General features: G+C 40.6%; 3 protein-coding genes and 1 pseudogene across 3 annotated transcripts; 1 reads left to right on the forward strand and 3 right to left on the reverse strand.

Annotated features, from left to right (window-relative positions):
* Positions 1-5,616: 5,616 nt before the first annotated feature.
* LOC105626202 lies at positions 5,617-7,772 on the reverse strand. Its single transcript, XM_012207509.1, is given in 7 exon segments — positions 5,617-5,673; positions 5,675-5,849; positions 6,215-6,630; positions 7,017-7,105; positions 7,195-7,425; positions 7,481-7,609; positions 7,697-7,772. Coding segments are annotated over 7 exon segments (1,173 nt in total).
* Positions 7,773-10,974: 3,202 nt separating this feature from the next.
* LOC105626203 lies at positions 10,975-11,487 on the forward strand. Its single transcript, XM_012207510.1, has 2 exons — positions 10,975-11,071; positions 11,180-11,487. The coding sequence occupies exons 1-2, from the start codon at positions 10,975-10,977 to the stop codon at positions 11,485-11,487; spliced, it is 405 nt and encodes a 134-aa protein (XP_012062900.1).
* Positions 11,488-12,663: 1,176 nt separating this feature from the next.
* Positions 12,664-13,103, reverse strand: LOC105626204 (annotated as a pseudogene).
* A 1,043-nt stretch (positions 13,104-14,146) lies between these two features.
* LOC105626206 lies at positions 14,147-14,611 on the reverse strand. The gene is made up of 2 exons (XM_012207511.1): positions 14,403-14,611; positions 14,147-14,321 (listed from the first exon to the last, which is right to left on the reverse strand). Exons 1-2 carry the CDS (start codon positions 14,609-14,611, stop codon positions 14,147-14,149), a joined length of 384 nt encoding a protein of 127 aa, XP_012062901.1.
* Positions 14,612-18,582: the final 3,971 nt, after the last annotated feature.

The raw sequence follows: 18,582 nt of genomic DNA on the forward strand, positions 1-18,582 counted from the left end.
CCTATTCGCTACAAAAGAGAAAAATAAATTTTTTTTCCAAGGAGTGTTTCATCCTTTAAAAGTGCGTATAGACACATAAAAAAATACGTGTCGCTTATTTTTGTCTGAAGAATAACATACTGCTCATTAAAATCGGAGAGCAGCAGTTAGGTCCCTTTCCTTGTAAGTTACAGATTTTTTTTAATGTAATGAACATGGGCATTAAATTTGATGGATAGTTTAATGAAAATAAACTAAAACACTCAATTTTCAATTAGTGTTTTTCAATACATTTCATTACTACAAACTTAAACATCTCATTAACGTATACAGAAATAATCTTTTTAGTGACAGAAAATTTAAATGTTATTCATCAGTGAACATTAAAGATTAATAAAATTTAAGAACGTTTCTAATGATTAAACTTGTTAAACGGTAAGAAACATGTAAAAAAAATCTCCGTCAAATGCGTCATTGTACATGGAATAATATATCTGGATTTACAATGTAGCGACTATCTACGCGAGCTTATTAATTTCAGTGTACATGCATTAACATTTCAAAAAATAAAACTCCGATTAAATATAGCATAAAACGATGCGACAAAATGTATCTCGAAGTGTAATTAAATAGAAACGTCGTACAATAAAGCAAGCGGAAAGATATCGCGACGATCAGCTTTGCGTAATGCTCTAATTAATTATATCGCTTAACATATCTATAATTGTGTTAAAACGTATTTAATCGTGCTAAATAACGCGATTTATAATGATAAAAAATGTAAAAATTAGGAAAACTTCAGCTAAAATAACATTTTTGGATAATGTAGGCGCGATGCGGCGAAACACATAGAACCATGCCAGGCTATGCTAGGCAACGAAGCGCTACTTCCCTCTCCCTGCGCGCCATCGCCGACGTCGCTCGAATAGGCCGTCCTACGAATTCGCGCGGCGCGGCTTAATCGCATATTGGCTTAGACATTTCCTTTTCTAATTCGAAAACTATAGCGAGTATCTCAAAATAGTATAAGAATTTTTTATTCCCTTTGATCCATTCTCCATCCCCAATGTGGCTCCCCATCTTATGAGACACCCTGTATATATATAAGACATGATTGTGAAGTTTAGATTAATAGTGAGAATTATAGATAGGTATAATTTTACTTTTTGAGGATTTTTGATAATTTATATAACTTTTTTTATTAAAATACCTATTTATTTATTTTATGTTTGATTGCCCAAGGCTCATGTAGAGGCTCCGGTATATGAGTCAATAGTTTTAGCCGGTGTATTATTAAAAATAGGAAGGTATGGGTAAATTCGATTAATAGAGATATATTATAAAGTTGGGATTAAATACGGGTATATTATTTTTAGAGTTATTATATATATAAGAATTATTGGGAGAATTATTGTAGGAATTCTGTGTTTAGTTCAGGTTGATATAAAAAGAATAGCTTATTCGTCAGTAGTTCATATAAATTTAATGTTATGTAGATTGAAACTTTTTATAAAGTAGGGATATGAGGAAGGTATGTAATGATAATTTCTCATGAGTTGTATTCTTCAGGAATGTTTTATATAGTAAATTTATATTATGAGCGATCGGGGAGGCGGTTGTTGTTTCTAAATAAAGGTATGGGAAGAAATTTACCCATATATTATATGGTGATTTTTATTTAGTATTATAAATTTTTCTTTTCCTTTATCATTAAATTTTATTGGGGAAATGTTAATAAAAATTAATGTTAATAAGAATTGTTAATTGAGATATAAGGATAATATTTAATATTGGTTTGTTTTTTTAGAAGTGCTTATTCACTATTTATTTTCATATGTATAGAAGTGCCTATTCACTATTTATTTTCATATGTTTATTATGGGAAAAATATTTATTATGAAAATTTATTATGAAAATAAAATTTATTATGAAATATTTATTATGAAAATAAAGTTTATGATTCAAGTTTTAAAGAGTATATGATTTTAGTTATACATTTTTTTCCTTTATTAATATATTTATTAAATTTAATTATATTTATATAATTTGAGGAGTTAGGAGAGATAAGGAAGTAATTGATAGATGAAACTAGAGAATAGGGAGAAAAAAATTGTTAAAATTAATTAGTAAGTTTTAAAGTTAAGAAATAAAAATATTAAGACATATATAGATAGGAGTTAATTAATTTAAGTAGTTTATAAAAAATATTAATTTGTGAGATTAAAGATACTTTAAAAGTTAGAAGAGTCTTAAATTATTTTAAATATATTATTTTTTATATATATGTTTTGAGTATTTATTATTTTAAGGATAGTAAGAATAAGCTTTTATTATTTAGATTTAATAGTTATTTTAGAGTGAATAGTTTTTGAGTTTAATGCTATAAATTTAAAATTTATTATATTAATTTCTTCAATAATTATATTATATAGAGTAACTTATATAAGTTACTCTATAAGTATAGAGAATTTTGTAGATAGCTGATTTTACTAAAATCAAATGGACTAGAAGTAATGGAAAGGAATAGGAATAATAATAAAGGAATATGGAAAAATATGCAACTACCCTAAGTGAGTAATAGAAGTCTATCATCACTCTTCCTCTTCTTTTATATGAATATCGGAGGTTGGAAAATAACAGCACTTCCTTCCAATAATGGAATAATTGTTAATATCCAATCTAATACTTCCAAAATAACTATAACTCACAATGATTCATAAAAGATCAAAGGTGAAGATAAAACAAGATAATTTATGACTAAAATAACCCAAGGTCAAATAATATCTGTTAATTTCCGAGATCTATCATCCGAAATAAAATAAAAGAGAGGGGACATAGAAAATAGGGAAAGGACAATAGATGAGAATATAGAGGGGCGAAAATGAGATGCATGGCTCATTCGAGCTGCGACCACGAAGAAGCGAGCTGGGAGTGCGGAGTCTGGAGAGAGGACCATCAATGCGAGTACACGAACAACGATGACCATGACAACGCAGAGACAACTAGTGGGGGAAAACGCACAAAACACACCTGGTCTGTGAGAACAGGTAGAACAAAGGGAAGACTGGCCACAAATAATGAATCAGAAAGGTACGTCGATCTCAATTGCGCCGAGATACTACACGATTCAACTGTCACGTTTGCCGGGAGAGAGATACGTGGACGCGGAACAAATAGCTTCGATAAGGAGCATATATCATTGGGTACACAATTACAATTACGCCCCGGAACCATTGTGGCTACTGGATTCCACTTTCCAACTCCTGGGGGATGGGAATGGGCAAACTACCTACGTCGTCTTAACAAATATCAGTTCTCAAAAAATTCGAAAAGATTTATTGAATGGTATATTAGGAATTTTGGAAGAAAATTGGGAACCAACATGGACATGGATAGAAACAGCATCGGAAACATATCCTCATCCACCGATGAATATACGTACGACAACGACAGAAGAAGTGATAGAAGCGATAACACAATCGAAACAACAATTAGAAGAAAAAATAAAAAATCCAATAAAAATAGGATGGAAAAAAAATCGAGTATAATAATAGGGCGATTAGCGGAAGGACGAGAAAAGAGAGCACAATCCACCAACGGAAACAAACGAACACGCGAGAGTATCGAGAGCGACGACAACGATCGTTGCAAAACTAGGAGGAAACAAAGCATGGGGAATCATACAAGCGAGAAGAAAGAGAAAGAGAGAGGAGCACCAAGACAGAATGGAGTAGGTATACTAGGCGGATTCTAACCTATGGGACTAGAGGGGAGCGCGGGGCGCGGGGGGTACTCGTAGGCGCAGGGGAAGACGCGGGGGGTACTCGTAGGCGCGGGTGACTGTCATCATGTTTATGTAATCCATCGACCGAAGGTCGTTATATAAACAGTGATAACATTATGTGTTCCGCATTTTTTTTGTCACTCCAAAATGCGTTTTTGGACCCCTGCCGCCGCCGCTGCCGTCGCCGTCGCGATCGCCGCCGCCGCCGCCGCCGCGATCGCCGCCGCCACTGCCTTCTGCAGATGAAAAATAATATAAATATATAAATATAAAATATAAAATATAAATATAAGTATTCCTTTTTTAATTTTATTAATATTTTCTACAAAAAATTTTATGAAACTTACAATTCCAATCTTCCGACTCCGGGTCGGGTTCGTATGATCGGAGACCGAAAAGTTCGGCCAGGTATAAATCTTCATCCAATCAAACATCTAGTATCTCACGTTCCTCCCGATTCCACCGCCTCTCCGCACATATCATTTGGCTGTTTTGTATATTCATAAAGCCTCTAATTCTAATGTTACGATGTGTCCTCTGGAAAAAAGTATAACAAAGTAAATTTAAAAAAAGAAAAAAAAGAAAAAAAAGATAATTAGAAAAAAATCCTATAATTTATATTTTTAAAATTTCAACAGAACTTACCAAAGGGATTATCAGGATCCCCACTTCATTCAGCAATTGTAATCGCACAACTCTATGGTTGTCAACCATAATGTACTGGAAAAAAAGAAAATAAAAAAAACCGTTATAAGCATAAATTTAAAAAAATATATATATATAGAATATATATATATAGAAAATAAAAAAAAACAAAAAACTACCTACCCCTTTAACGGGATACTTATAGCGGATCTCCAGAACCTCAGGTTACTCATTATTTCGTGACACTTAAACGACAAAAAAACCACACTAACAAAATAACACACTCAAAAAAAAAGTCACTCTCGCGCGCGCGGACAATGCAGAATAAACTCAATTTCATACTAGTCGCACTTTTCAAAAAAACTTATAATATGTACCAAGAGCCGATTGCGCGCGGACAAATCAGAGCAAAGACTGACGCTGAGAATGAACCTTCGCCGCAGCGAGCCTCTCTAGGATTTACATTTGAGTGACAGTTGTATACAAAACAATTCAAATTATAAGTACCATCACGAGAAAAGTCACTTATTATATATCGTTGCAACACTCTTTATAAGAGTAGCTTAATATAGTAGCCGCGATTATTTGCGTCGTCGAATTGCTGAAAGTTCACGCTGCATTTTCACCTATAAATTAATAATAATTTTCCCTTTTTTTCTTACGTGGAAAGATACATACGTTCATACATTCATACATTCATACATATATACATACATACGTATATGATTCGTGATGACAACAAAACAAACAAGCGTGACTGTTATTTATCTAAACGGAGTACGATAGCGTGTCGAGGTAGGTATAGGATGAATGGATGGGTGAATGGATGGGAAGTAAAAAAAATATAGTACATATATAGTAATGGGAACAATTTTTTATTCACATGTTATTACATCGTTTCTTTTTTTTTGTATTAAAAGCTAAAGCCAATAGTTCGCAATGGACGAGCTGATATCCATTGAAAATGTCGCTATCACGTATAGCGTTCTCAGACGCGATGTTGGAGAATCGCGTATACTTAGCATCAATCGTATCGACGAGTCAGGCTAATCGCTCGAACGTTACGTCGATACATCCGTCAAACTCAAACATACACCGTAGCGTTGTTTCCGTCATCGTAATGCGTACGGATGAAGAATCGAGACGTACGAGCGTAGCATCATTCAGCGTGCAAACGGTCAGCGTGTTGACAGTTAGCGCTCCAATGCTTATAACATTATCTTTATATTCGTTTCGTAGCATCTTGTAAATATTCCATTGCTGCTCGTAGAGGCCCTTCCACGTTTCGAGAGATAGCGACAGTTCGTGTCCGCGATAATCTCCCAAGGCGATCTCCACATAACTCGGTGGACTAACGTTGATTCCAATTTCCAAATACTTGTAGCCCGTAGCCGTCAGATCATAACGTCTGCTCAATAAACGCATCGCGCGATGCTCCATACTGTGTACGTACGTAATGTTAAACAACATTTCTTTTGTATATAGAACGTTGAAACTTACATGTTTCTGCCTCCTTCTTTTCATACGATGCGTTGCTGTCTGTAGCGAAGTACATTTTTTTTTCAACCATTCGTATAAGCGGATATCGCAAGACTGATTGCATCCGCGTAAATTGCGACGTATATGATAAAACTTTTAGAATCGAAGAGGGAGTAATCCTCTCCTCTTTCCAAGAATTGCGAACATGTCGCGACACGTTTTGTCACGCTTTCTACGTACCTGTTTTTTTTTTTCGGTGTTTATATTTATGATTTATATTTTGATGCCATTGATGATGACGATGATGATGATGATGATGAGGAGCACGTTGGCGATTTTGATGCTTTTTCCCCAGGACATTCCCAATATCTCGCTTTTTCTTTCGATGGACTTGGCGGACTTGGCGATAAGGGACGGTACCCCTTTCGCTCCAGACAGAAATTAAAATATCCGGCGGATGACACTGTTACATAATTTTTGAGTGTGCTAGTTATGCCAACGTTTCTGTTTCGATCAATCTCCACACCGTTGAGTTCATATCGAATCTCATCGAATATGAATGCGATGCAATTATTTCCCAATGTCACGTGAGCACTCTGGACCGCTTTGTTCTTCGTCAGTTTTCCCTCGACATACAGAAAGCTTTCATACGGCAATGTGTACAGATCTTGTTGCTGTATTCTTATTTCATCGCTGTATCCGAACGTTGTATTGGCGAACGGGCTGTACGTGTGAGTCTCAATCTTGACGATGCGATCGAAGATGATGATTTAATGTTTAGGATATCAGTCATCTCAAATGTTGCGCACCGCGAATCCCAAAGACTTTAAAAATGTAACGTTTGACACGCTAAGCTTCTTCTTCTGTCTGATGCAGCTGGATGAGCGAGTGTTATCGAACTGTGACGTCACTGGTCTTGTAAAAAATGCGTTATCTCTCGCGTACGCTCCGTTCAGCACGAGCATCTCACGCTCACGTTATCACTGTCGCCGTCGTACGTGCAATCTAACGGTGATCTCTTCTCCTTGAAAATCGAGCAATTATCCGTTCTGGTCGACGATGCGTATCGTTAGATCGTAATGCTTCGTGCGATAATCGGCAGGTAAATGATCTGCGATATCTCCGATACCTTACATCCTGGAGGCACGCTCGGCGAAAATTCGTGTATCGTGTGCGCGCTTTTACCATTGCTGTACGCGCCCGCGGTCACGTTACATTCTACGCGGATAACGTTTACATTCATTATATTACATTCATTATATTGATCGACACGTCCGATTCGTGCCACCTTCACGGCCGCAGTGTACGCTTCGACGAGAATCCCAGCAGCGATCCAATGCTATTGGGCTTGCCAAAATTTATTCTGTATGCACATCTAATCTCGCATCTCATCGTGTTGTAGTTTGCGCGGAGCGTAATCGGGTATTCTCCACCACTATGATCATCATCATCGGTGTCATTGTTGTTGTTGTTGTTGTTGTTGTTGTTGTTGTCACCACGTACTAAGTCAACAGTTTCAAGCGTCGTGGTGTGGACGTCTCCGTAAAATCGCGCGTTTTAAAAATTCATTTATATCTCACACTTCATATGAACCTTTGGGAATTGTAATTTCCACGTCGTCTTTGGTGAAATAAAATTTGTTGTTCGATTCGTTCACGTTCGGTATTGTGTGATAAGTCTCAAAAATCGCTAGACCGAGCTCGTAATCTTCGTCACTCAAATCTATCCATGTTGTGATCTATCCATGTCGATCCATGTTCGTACGGACCGAGATACAGTCCGCGCCCGTATTTGTACGGAGCGAGATACAGTCCGCGACCCTGCTCCATCGCGCGATCGTGACGTTGCAGCTCTTCGAGCTGACGTCGCATGGCTTTGCTGTCATTTACGCTTTCGCCACGCTGGCCGCTCCGCCGATCAAGGATCCAAGCGCGCTCAACATTGGCAGAAACGATAACGCACCGCCTCGTTTCGCTGTTGGAAGTATCCGCTTTTTCGACGCTTTTTTCCTCGTTATCTTCTTTTTCGATTTCATGCCCATGCCGATCTTGGTCTTGGCTTTCTATATATATATTTCATTCTATATATAGTTCATCGCTGCCCAGACGGCAGCTGTGGCGGCTATCTCGCTCAGAGCCGAATCTCTCGCAGTGACGCGTCCTAGCGCTTTATCGGCGAGTACCTTGTCCGCCGTGTGTCTATCGGTGAGATCGTTTCTCCGAGAATATGCAATGTCGTGTTCTCGGCACGCCGCGTCCAGGGGATTTATGTCTCGTTTGATGCCTCGTCGATTATGCCTCGTCATCTCTGGCTAGTCGCTTCGTAAGCCGAGTGCCCGGGCCGCAAAACTGGTAGCCCGGAATATGTAACTCGAAAGGAAGCGCGTTTATCGCTCGATTTAGCAGACCGCTGCGTGACGTTGACATTCGCTACAGTCCTTTATCTTCGGTGCGGGGCCGTCGATGTGCGTCCGCTGCCATGGCTGATTGTAGTGCTCGTCGCAGCGACGATAGGTTCGAACCTCTGAATCTGCCTTCACGTTCCGGAAGCTTGTCCCAGATGTATTCGATGTAGTCGCCGTACACGCGTAAAAGTACGACTTTCGGTATATATTGCAGTTGCTCGACGTTCAAGTCTCGAATATCGGAAGGATGATACAGCGCGAAATACATTTTGCTACTGTGCGATTCGCGGATTCGCGCATTTTTAAATAGTCATTCGAGAATGCACAGTCTTTTAGTGCGAGCATGAAATTCGTGCTGCAACCGTTAACGATACACGTCACAAACTGTGACGCGAAATCGCGAATGATAGGAGGCAACGCGGAGAAGCGCAAGCATGGCGAAATGCTGCTGAGTACTAAACGCGCGATCATTTGCGGCCCGTCGAATTGTGGTAAAACCAATGTTCTCATAAGCTTGCTCGAGAATCCAAACGGTGTACGTTTCGAGAATGTGTACGTCTTTTCGAAATCGCTGCAACAGCCAAAGTATCGATATCTCGAAAATTTATTTATGTCTATCGATGAAATCAGCTATTTTACGTTCTCCAACAACAGTGATGTCGTTCCACCGAGCGAGGCGCGCCCAAATTCTATTTTTATCTTTGATGACGTAGCATGCAACAAGCAGGATGCGGTGAGAGAATACTTTTCGATGGGCCGCCACGCGAACGTTGACTGCTTCTATCTCTGTCAGACGTATGCGAGAATACCTAAACATCTGATACGCGACAACGCGAATCTGTTGATCCTGTTCAAACAGGATTGTACCAACTTGAAACACATTTACAATGATCACGTGAATACCGACATGTCATACGATGAATTTTGTTTGTTATATCGCGACTGTTGGCAAAAAAAATGGATTTTTAGTGATAGATAAGGACAGTGCGTTTAAAGACGGGAGATACAGAAAGGGATTTAATGAGTTCGCGATACTGTAACTAGTCATTGTCGATACTTCGCCAGAGACGAACATGGCTAATGTGCGCGAGTGTGAAAAAATTGCGAGGGAGATCGAGAAGACGAGCGAATCGATCCGTAAGAAACACCGCGCTCTAAAGACCGGTAGAATCGAGGAGGACATAGCATTGGACAGGCATTTTAAGCCTATTATCAAACCTCTGCAGCAGATTGTTGACAGCCCCGTGCGCGCGATAAAGAGAGAGTCGCGCGACAATGACGTAGCCTCCAAGTGTGAGAGAAAAGAGGAGGAGGAGGAGGAGGAGGAGGGAAAGAAAGTGAACGAGACGTTTGAGCGTTCCGCGACCCCGCGTAAACCCGATGATCGATCGCACGATCGTGTACAGCCGATAACCTCCATACCGCGCAAAATCGTACCAACGATAGAATCATTGGACAATGTTTTCGAAACGACAGAAGACTCGCTAGCGACGAAAGTTCAAAATCGATTGCAAACGTCGGAAGGTCGTTGCAAGTCGACTTGGGTCTGCTGGGTCAAAAGTACGTCGAGGCTGTCCTGAGGGGAACGCGAAATAAACAGAAGAGCGATGTAGATTATGTGTACGGCGTTTACCTACACAAGGATGGATTGATGTTTGACAATAAACGTTTCGATGTGGATGATGCGGACAACATAATTATCGACGGTGTACGATACGTCGGTATACCTGGTCTTTACGAATTAATTTTCAAGAGAATTCCCGACGATCTCCTCTACGCGGAAGACGATATGAATAAGTACAAGAGCATGCTACTAGCGACGAACGCGCACAAACACAAGCATCAATCGCAGGGGCGATTATTGAGCAATAGAGGATACAAGTACAAATACGTTATCGCGCTGTTGATGTCGATCACACCCAAGAAACAGAAGAAAGGAAATCCCTGGAAAGGGATCACCTCATACAATGATACTGAATGACAACGCGATTGATTACGTGCATTGGGATGATCCCAACGAACTGATGAATCGTCTACGATTGCTCGACGCTTCGCACCGAGCGGGCAACAACGCTTACGACAACGAGATGTTGTCGATCATCGAGGAACTTCGCGAAGCCGGTCTTATTATAAATTAAATCGCGTACAGACGAAACGAGTCAGTCAGAGTGATGTCAGTGAAAAAAAAAAAATTCTTTTGCTCTGTGTATTACGCGTTGAATCATGAAAAAGAGATTCAGCGAAAAAGAGAAAAAAATTAGCTCCGAGAGACGTCGACTCGTCGAGGAATTGCATGCTCCGGCGAGAAGAAATTTTCCGCGAAGGCGCGTCATAGTTCGAGGATACGACGATTTGTGGCAGGCTGATATCGTCGAGATGCGTTCATACTCAGGCTTCAACAGAGGCCACCACTACATACTCATCGTCATTGATGTGTTGAGCAAGTATGCATGGACCGTACCGCTCAAGAGCAAGGGTGGAAGCGAGACGACTGATGCTATCGTTGAGATAATTCGAGCGAGTGGAAGATATCCGAAAAATTTACAAACGGATATGAGAAAGGAATTTTATAACGCCGATGTGCAGAAAATCTTGAAAAAAACACAACATTAATCATTATTCCACGTATTCGACGTTGAAAGCGTCAATAGTTGAGCGGTTCAATCGTACACTCAAAAACGACATGTGGAAGATGTTTACACTTAACGGCAATTACAAGTGGATCGACGAGCTGCCGCATCTCGTGTCAGATTACAACGCGCGCAAGCATCGAACTATCGGTATGCGACCTGCTGACGTAACTCCCGCGAAAGACTCGCCGAAAGACTCTTGAACACGGTGTACAGCGCGATAAAGATTGCTGGTCCGTTTTAAGTTAAAATTTAAAGTGGGCGATTCGGTACGCGTGAGCAAGTACAAGACGATTTTTGAGAAAGGTTACACACCAAATTGGACCATCGAGGTGTTTACAATCGTTAAGAAACAGCGTACCAATCCCGTAACCTATCTACTCGAGGATTATTACGGAAAATTCGTCGCTAGAACGTTTTACGAGCATGAGTTGCATCGCGCTACTCATCCGGACGTGTATCTCGTGGAAAAAGTACTGCGCCGGAAAGGAGATAAGGTGTACGTCAAGTGGTTGGGATTCGATGAATCGCACAATTCATGGATACACAAAAACAATGTCATTTGATAAAATTTTGATTCGTGTGTTTTTATTTCTACATATAAAAATATATCAATATAAATATATAAACGTTTTTTTTATTATCTTTTCCATCTTCATTCTGGAATATACAGATATAAATGTATGATACATAAAATGTAAAATTGAAATACTAGTAGTATATAAATGTTAAAAACATATGATTATATGAAAGTATAACAATCATAATACTAATAATAAATGCTATTACATAAAAACATATTAATAATATTTGTATAAATGTGAAAAAAGTGTAAATTACAATAAATAATAGTAACATATATTACAAAGATATCCGCCAATGCCCCCACGGTAATGTCTCCGTCGAGTTCGATACGACGTATCGTTTGTCGTCATATGTACTCAGAGCGATTTTCGATTCGAATATCGTGTATACCTCGTGTAATTTAGATCGTATACACGATTGACGGCGAATCATTTCGATCTCTTCGTTCAAATACCGCGTGTAATTATCGAACGTTATCGTTCGCGCTACGACGTTATTCTTTACACCTTTCGCCTTTTTAATGTCCTTCTTGCCGTCCACTCTCATCGCGTACATCTTCGCTCTCAGCCCAACGAATGTGGCCATTATCGCATCATTATTTTCATCCTTCATCAGGCCGGGTACTTTTTTGTTCGCGAGAGGCATACGTTGTCTGCCGAATAATCGCTCGTGTCGAATCTAGCGATATCGTGTTTCATATTCTTGTAAACATCGTCGCATTCTATATATAAGGTAAATAAGACTGTCCGTGTCGGTGTACATGATCTTGCATTTGTCGCGATACATCGGTGACATGTACTCGTGGTGAAATTCGTACAAGCAGACTTTCGATATGTCGAGTATGCACATACCCACGTAAGTCGGCTTGTCGAACTTTACCTCGAGTTTGCGCATTTCGACGGCGATCAAATTTTCCGCAAAGACACTGCGGCTGTGTTCGGTTTCGCGATCATTGCCTCCGCGCCGTACCGTCCGTCCCATTTTGTTATTAATTTTACATCAACGTGATTGCGCACATTCTCCATGGTCTTACCGAATACCGCGTTGTTCATTAGTTTGTACAAATTTTTTTCGAAATCGTTTTTTGCGTGCGTTCTAAATTGTATATTGAGTTCAATGTAATCGCGGAGCCATGGAGATTGAGCGAATTGTAGCACTTAGTGGATCTTTATTACGCGAAGACCGTGACGAATATACATTGCTGTAGATTGCGATAGTGGATGACGCTGTTTATCGTACAATGTCGCTAGAAGTTTATCTTCGCGCTTGCCGGGCGGTTTATCGGGCAGAAAGGTAGGTCAGTGTGTCGGTCGTATAGATGCTGTGGATACTCGAGATCGACCTCGAAGATATAACCGGTGGATGAATCCAGAGCGATCGCACTCACGTCAAAGTTCGCAGCGTCTTCGAACCATTGAAATTCGGCGTATGGCAAAGGTTGACACATCGCCCATCCGTACAAATTATTCACATCGTAATACATCAAGTACGACGGTTTCGTCATCAACGAATGCATATACTTGTTATTAGCTTATGCGTATCTATTGGAACATTGACTGAGACCACCGCGTATACCGCGCTCGATGAACATGATCATATCAATATCGGTGAGCAACTCGAATCTTACATGTGTATATTTCAGCATGGCATCCCACGTGAAACCTGGCAATGTATAATAATGCGCGGGATCGAGACAGTAATTCATGATGCAACTATTGCGGAAATTTTCAAAAATATCGGCTAATAACAAGACATCAGTTTTCACTGTACTCGCCGAGCGTTCGAATGGAGAATCGCTGCCATACGTTCACAGCGTGAGCGTAATCGCTCTCGGAGCTACGGTATCGCCTGTCAACGAACTGAAAAATAATTCGCGCGGTGGTAGCGCGTATCCTGCAATTTTTCGACGCAGTCAATGTACTCGTACGGAAAGACGCCTTTTTGCGTGAGAAGATCGAAATCCTCCGCGCTGAGCTTGCAAAATTCGGAACGTACAATTTTTAATTTATCTTTGTCGAGATACGACACCAATTTATCGAGGCTTGCATTTAGAAATTTGAAAGAATCAATGAATCTTAATTTTACACTATTTTTTTTCTGAAAATTCTTTTCATTTTTATCTTTGGTGCTATTGACATGTTTAGTAAATGAAATATATTTTTCCTTCGTTATCGGTAATACATCTACGTGTCCTTTGTACGCAGTAGCAATTTCCTTAATTATAAAATGGACATCATAGCCCGATAAATTGTGAAATACGATCGGAATATAGAATGAATTTTTATAATTTAAATTACAATTTGAATGCGCTGGACCGCGGTATCTACCGGTGAGATGACAATGATCGCGAACTCGCGTATCGTCCGGCGCGAACGGTTTCTCGCAGATGTGACAACGCGTCGCGCTACAGTATGCCTCCCATTGCTATTTAGACAATGTTTCCATGGGCACGTTAGCGGATATTTTTCACGTGCTAAATCGTTCAGTTGTTGCGCGAACCACGTTATACAGCCTTCATGGCGACGGAAGTAATACGAGGATAATGTGTCGTCGTATGTGCATCGTACGTAATAGCTTATGCTAAGCACTTCATGCCGCTGATACGCGTACGACGACGCAATATCTTTATCGGATTCTGTCTTACGTAGAATACATTCCAGGTCGGCGTAACGGGACGCGCTCCTTATTGCAGTGATTTCCAAATTCGAGCCACTTGTCGTCCTCGCTCGGCAGTCGGATGGCGCAGTCGTTGATCTTCTGGCAGTCCACTTCGTGCAATTGCAATTTTTCGCACGAACCGAAGTAATGGAGGCATCTGTAAATAATAGAAAATTCATTTTTTTTTTGACTATTTCTTTTTTTACTGTTTTTTATTGGATTTTTTTATTATATTTACCGGTCGCAAAAAAACTTCTTGTTCTTTTTCCTAGTAATTTGCGAACTCACGAGACGCGACAGGTTCTTGGTACACGCAAAATGGCCAAAGTTGTCGTTGTGTGAATCTTGTAGATACAGGAGATTGACGTGCTTCTCCTTCTTGTCATCGATGAGCCGCAGAGGAAGGACTTGTTTATTCTCGATGCCGTACACGTTGATCGACACCATGTTCAACCGTTCAAATTTAGAAATATTTTTGAACGTTATTGGAAATTCGATATCCGTGAGATTCAACACTGTCATGTAATGCGGATAGGACGATTCCCGCTCCGTATACTTTTCAGCTAGGTACAGAGCGGCGACCACGCGAAACACGCATTGTACGAACACTGATTATCGCTCGTTTCGTCACTATTTTTCGAGGCACTTCGATGTGAGATCCCGCGCGCAGGGAATTTAGTTTGTTCACATTGACAGTCAAATTCGATTTTCGTAACGATGCCCACCCGCTGTCGCGTTCCTGGAACTCTTCGAGCGATACTAGGATAGGCTGGATGACGTACTGCTCGTACCACTCGCGCAAATCAGTGTATCGGTATATCTCGCTGTTCTTTGTAACTATGCTCTTATTAGCATGTTTATCCTTCATCGCGAACTCACCGTTGAATGCGGTGTTTACTTTTACACTACCGTATCTTTCTACAGCATCTTGCACTCGCTGTAGAACTACACTGCTAGCGTCTTCTAAAAACCGCTGCAGCTTGATGTGATTAGAGTTTATCACCGCACCTGTCAATATACGATTCTCGAACGCGACGTCGATTTCTCGCCAGATAAGAGATCGTTCGTTGCTACTCACGTACTCGCCACTCGCGTATTCGCCACTTGCGTACTCGCCAACAATGTGCACGAAACGTCGCTCTAATTGCGACTTTGCACCCGCGAGTCGCGCGATCCTCGCCACCGCGGATTGTCTGTGTCCAACGGCGAAGTGCGGACGCTTGGCACGACAAAGTTCTTCGAGCTGCTCGTCGCATCGTTGCAGCCATGTGAAACACTCCACCAGAGTAGCGACCTGGCCGCACTGCTCCAAGAGTTCGCGTTCCACTCGCTCATGATTTTCCATGTCTTTTCATTGTTTTTTAGATCACGTCGCACTCTTCCACGGAGCACTTGCACGTGATTCGTTCACACACGTTGCAACATCGTGACAGATCTAGAATATCATAACATTCTAACACCTTTTCATTACGTTTGTTTGCGAAAGTGCACTGTTTGCACTCAAAGCATTGTTCGTCGCATCTATTGAAAAACAGTTTTAGTGCAAGATCGCGATCACGAAATTCCATCCATATATTGTCAATAATCAATAATTCGACACACTTTTCATTACCCGCGGGAATCTTAATGCATATGTACCAACCTTGGCTCTTATATTGGGCGATTTTTTTCGCCCAATAATAATCGTCCTTTTACACTGACATTTCTATTCCACCAATGTCTCTTTTCATACTCATACTCCTCGTAACATTTGTCTCGTAACTATGAGTACACTTTCTGTCGCGCAAATAAAGACCAGTCAGAAACGGGCTCTTTAATAACTATTCCATGTTTCTTATTACGTATACCTAATTCTCGATCGCGTAGGAATTGCACCGGCGATATTCGTACATCTGTGTCTCTTTTTTGCGGATTACCGAGAACATACAACACATCATCTACATTATAGTCTTCCCATATTTCATATTTTATTACATATTTTCCAGTACTGTTCACAATAGTTTTTTTTTTATTTCAATGTGTGCAGAGTGGGCACATGTTGCACGAGAATATACTGTACAAAGGTTCTCTGCAATTCATGCACGACTTGCCGTCTAGCCTACCAAAAGAACCAATCTTATGCTCCCTGACGTGATACATTCCTACATCGTTAATGTAAACCTATACGAATCATGCATGCTGTGCATACAGTTAAAGCACCACCCACGTTGTATAATAATTGTAGATCACACAGTGCTTAGTACGAGCGTTCAACGTATGGATTTCCGAAGGCTGCACAAATTTTTCTACGCGATCAATTTCATACTCGCTCATATCACTAGCACATCCACTATCGGATAGCATTTCTTCTTCTTCGTCAGACGATTCTTGGTCCATTATATTCTCAAAGTCTTCCATTTCAAGCACTTCGAATATTTCATCTCTGATATTCGCGAACTGTTTCGGATCCACGTTTCTAATATACTCGGCTACGTTAGCTATGTTCTCAACGTTTCAGATATTCTCAACTTCTACATCGTCCATTATCTTCTACATCGTCTCCAAATTCTATTTCCATTGCTTCAAATAACTTGTCTGCATTCACACCATCCATGCCCTCAATTTCTGCATGATGTTCAACCATACTTTTCGCATTATACTTATTGCGATTCGGTAATCTTTAAAGGCACCAACTGAGGGTGCCGCGCGCTTATGACCCATTATATATATTCCATTTGTTACTTCTTTGTCTCATTATCTGTCATCCCTATTGGAGGCACAGTAATGACGTGTCACCGATCTCATCTTAGAAAAAAAATATCGTTATCGACGGTTTCTGGCCTTGAAAAAAGAACTGTGAGAACACATCAATGATGTGTCACCTACACAAAACATCTTGTTCGCGTTATAATACGGCGGCGCATTTTGGAGTGGATGCTGGGTCTGCGGCGGCGGCCCGAAACGTATTTTGGGGTGAATGCGGGGTTTGCGACAGCAGCGGTCCAAAAACGCATTTTGGAGTTGACGCGGGGTCCGTGGCGGTGGCGGTGGCGGCAGCGGCGGGTGAAAAAATGTCGAAAAAAATGTCACATGGAATGTTTGGGAGGGTGGCGGTAAAAAATATGAAAGGCATAGCGAAACATCATCATGTTTATGTAATCGACTGGGGTCCTATGTTTACATAAACAGCGATGTAGCCGACCGGGGCCTTCCCTCCTTCCCCGCGCCTTGCCCCCGCGTCTACGAGTACCCCCCGCGCCCCGCGCTCCCCTCTAGCCCCATTGGTTAGAACCCGCCTAGTATATCTACTGAATGGAAAGGGAACGACTGCTGGAGGGAGACGAAGAGACTCTACTGCAAGCGATAGGTAAGATACACGAATATTATATATATGATCGCGAAGACACAAACAAACGTTAACGCGTAACAAAACACGCGACTAATATACGTTTCTCTTACAGAACAAGAGGAACGGGAAACTACTGGACGTGCATCCTCCACAAAAAGAACCAAACAGCGGAGTGGGAGTCAAGAAAAGAAAGAACAAAAGGCCTAGTTTCGGATATTTCGATCGGAGACCACTGGCACATCGTATTCGGAGCAACACAAGAAAACAACGTCAGCAGACAGAGAGGAAGAATCGCTAAGCACTAATGCGTGCGATAACTGCAGGAACTGCAGAAATCGCTATCTCGTGTCAACGAATTAAATATCTACGGAACTTTATTCTATATTGCATCAGGTACGGCCTCGAAACATTCCATTACATTAAAATCTGATCAGAATTTAAAAAAAAATCGACGAAATAACGAGAGAAATCAGGGAAGAAAGAAGAAAAAACGGAACGACAAATGACATACACGAAACAAGCGAATGCGTGCAATACATCGAACAGAGACGAGAAGAGAGAGCGACAGCGGCCAGACTAGACGAAGATAAGAGAAAGAACGTCATAGAAGTGATAACGCAATTGATAAAAAAAATACAAAATGACAACCTACGCAGACTGGGAATTAAAAATCGATTTCCAAACGAAAGAACAATTATTGAAAGAATTCGAATTACAAACAGACACGCACGCACACAAAATAATACGAAACAAAAAAGAAATAACAACACGAGTATATACAAGTACGTATCGTACGAAGAAATAACATACAGAGATCTAACGAATAAATACGCAAAAATACTACGCGACAGGGAACACGCGATCAAATGGATATACGAAATATTCGAAAAAAATAGACTCGACATCATAGAATTCTACGCTTGGCTGATATTGATAAAAAATATGGACCTCGTAAAAATAAACGGAATGGTACTAGAAGGACCGACGAACGCTGGAAAATCAATGATAATCGACTGCACGGTGAGACCGCTGAAACTAGAAGACATACCGAGAGAGAGAGAGAGAGAGAGAGAGAGAGAGAGAGAGAGAG

This window comes from Atta cephalotes, assembly GCF_000143395.1.
Source record: "Atta cephalotes unplaced genomic scaffold scaffold00004, whole genome shotgun sequence".
NCBI classification, from domain to species: Eukaryota; Metazoa; Arthropoda; class Insecta; order Hymenoptera; family Formicidae; genus Atta; species Atta cephalotes.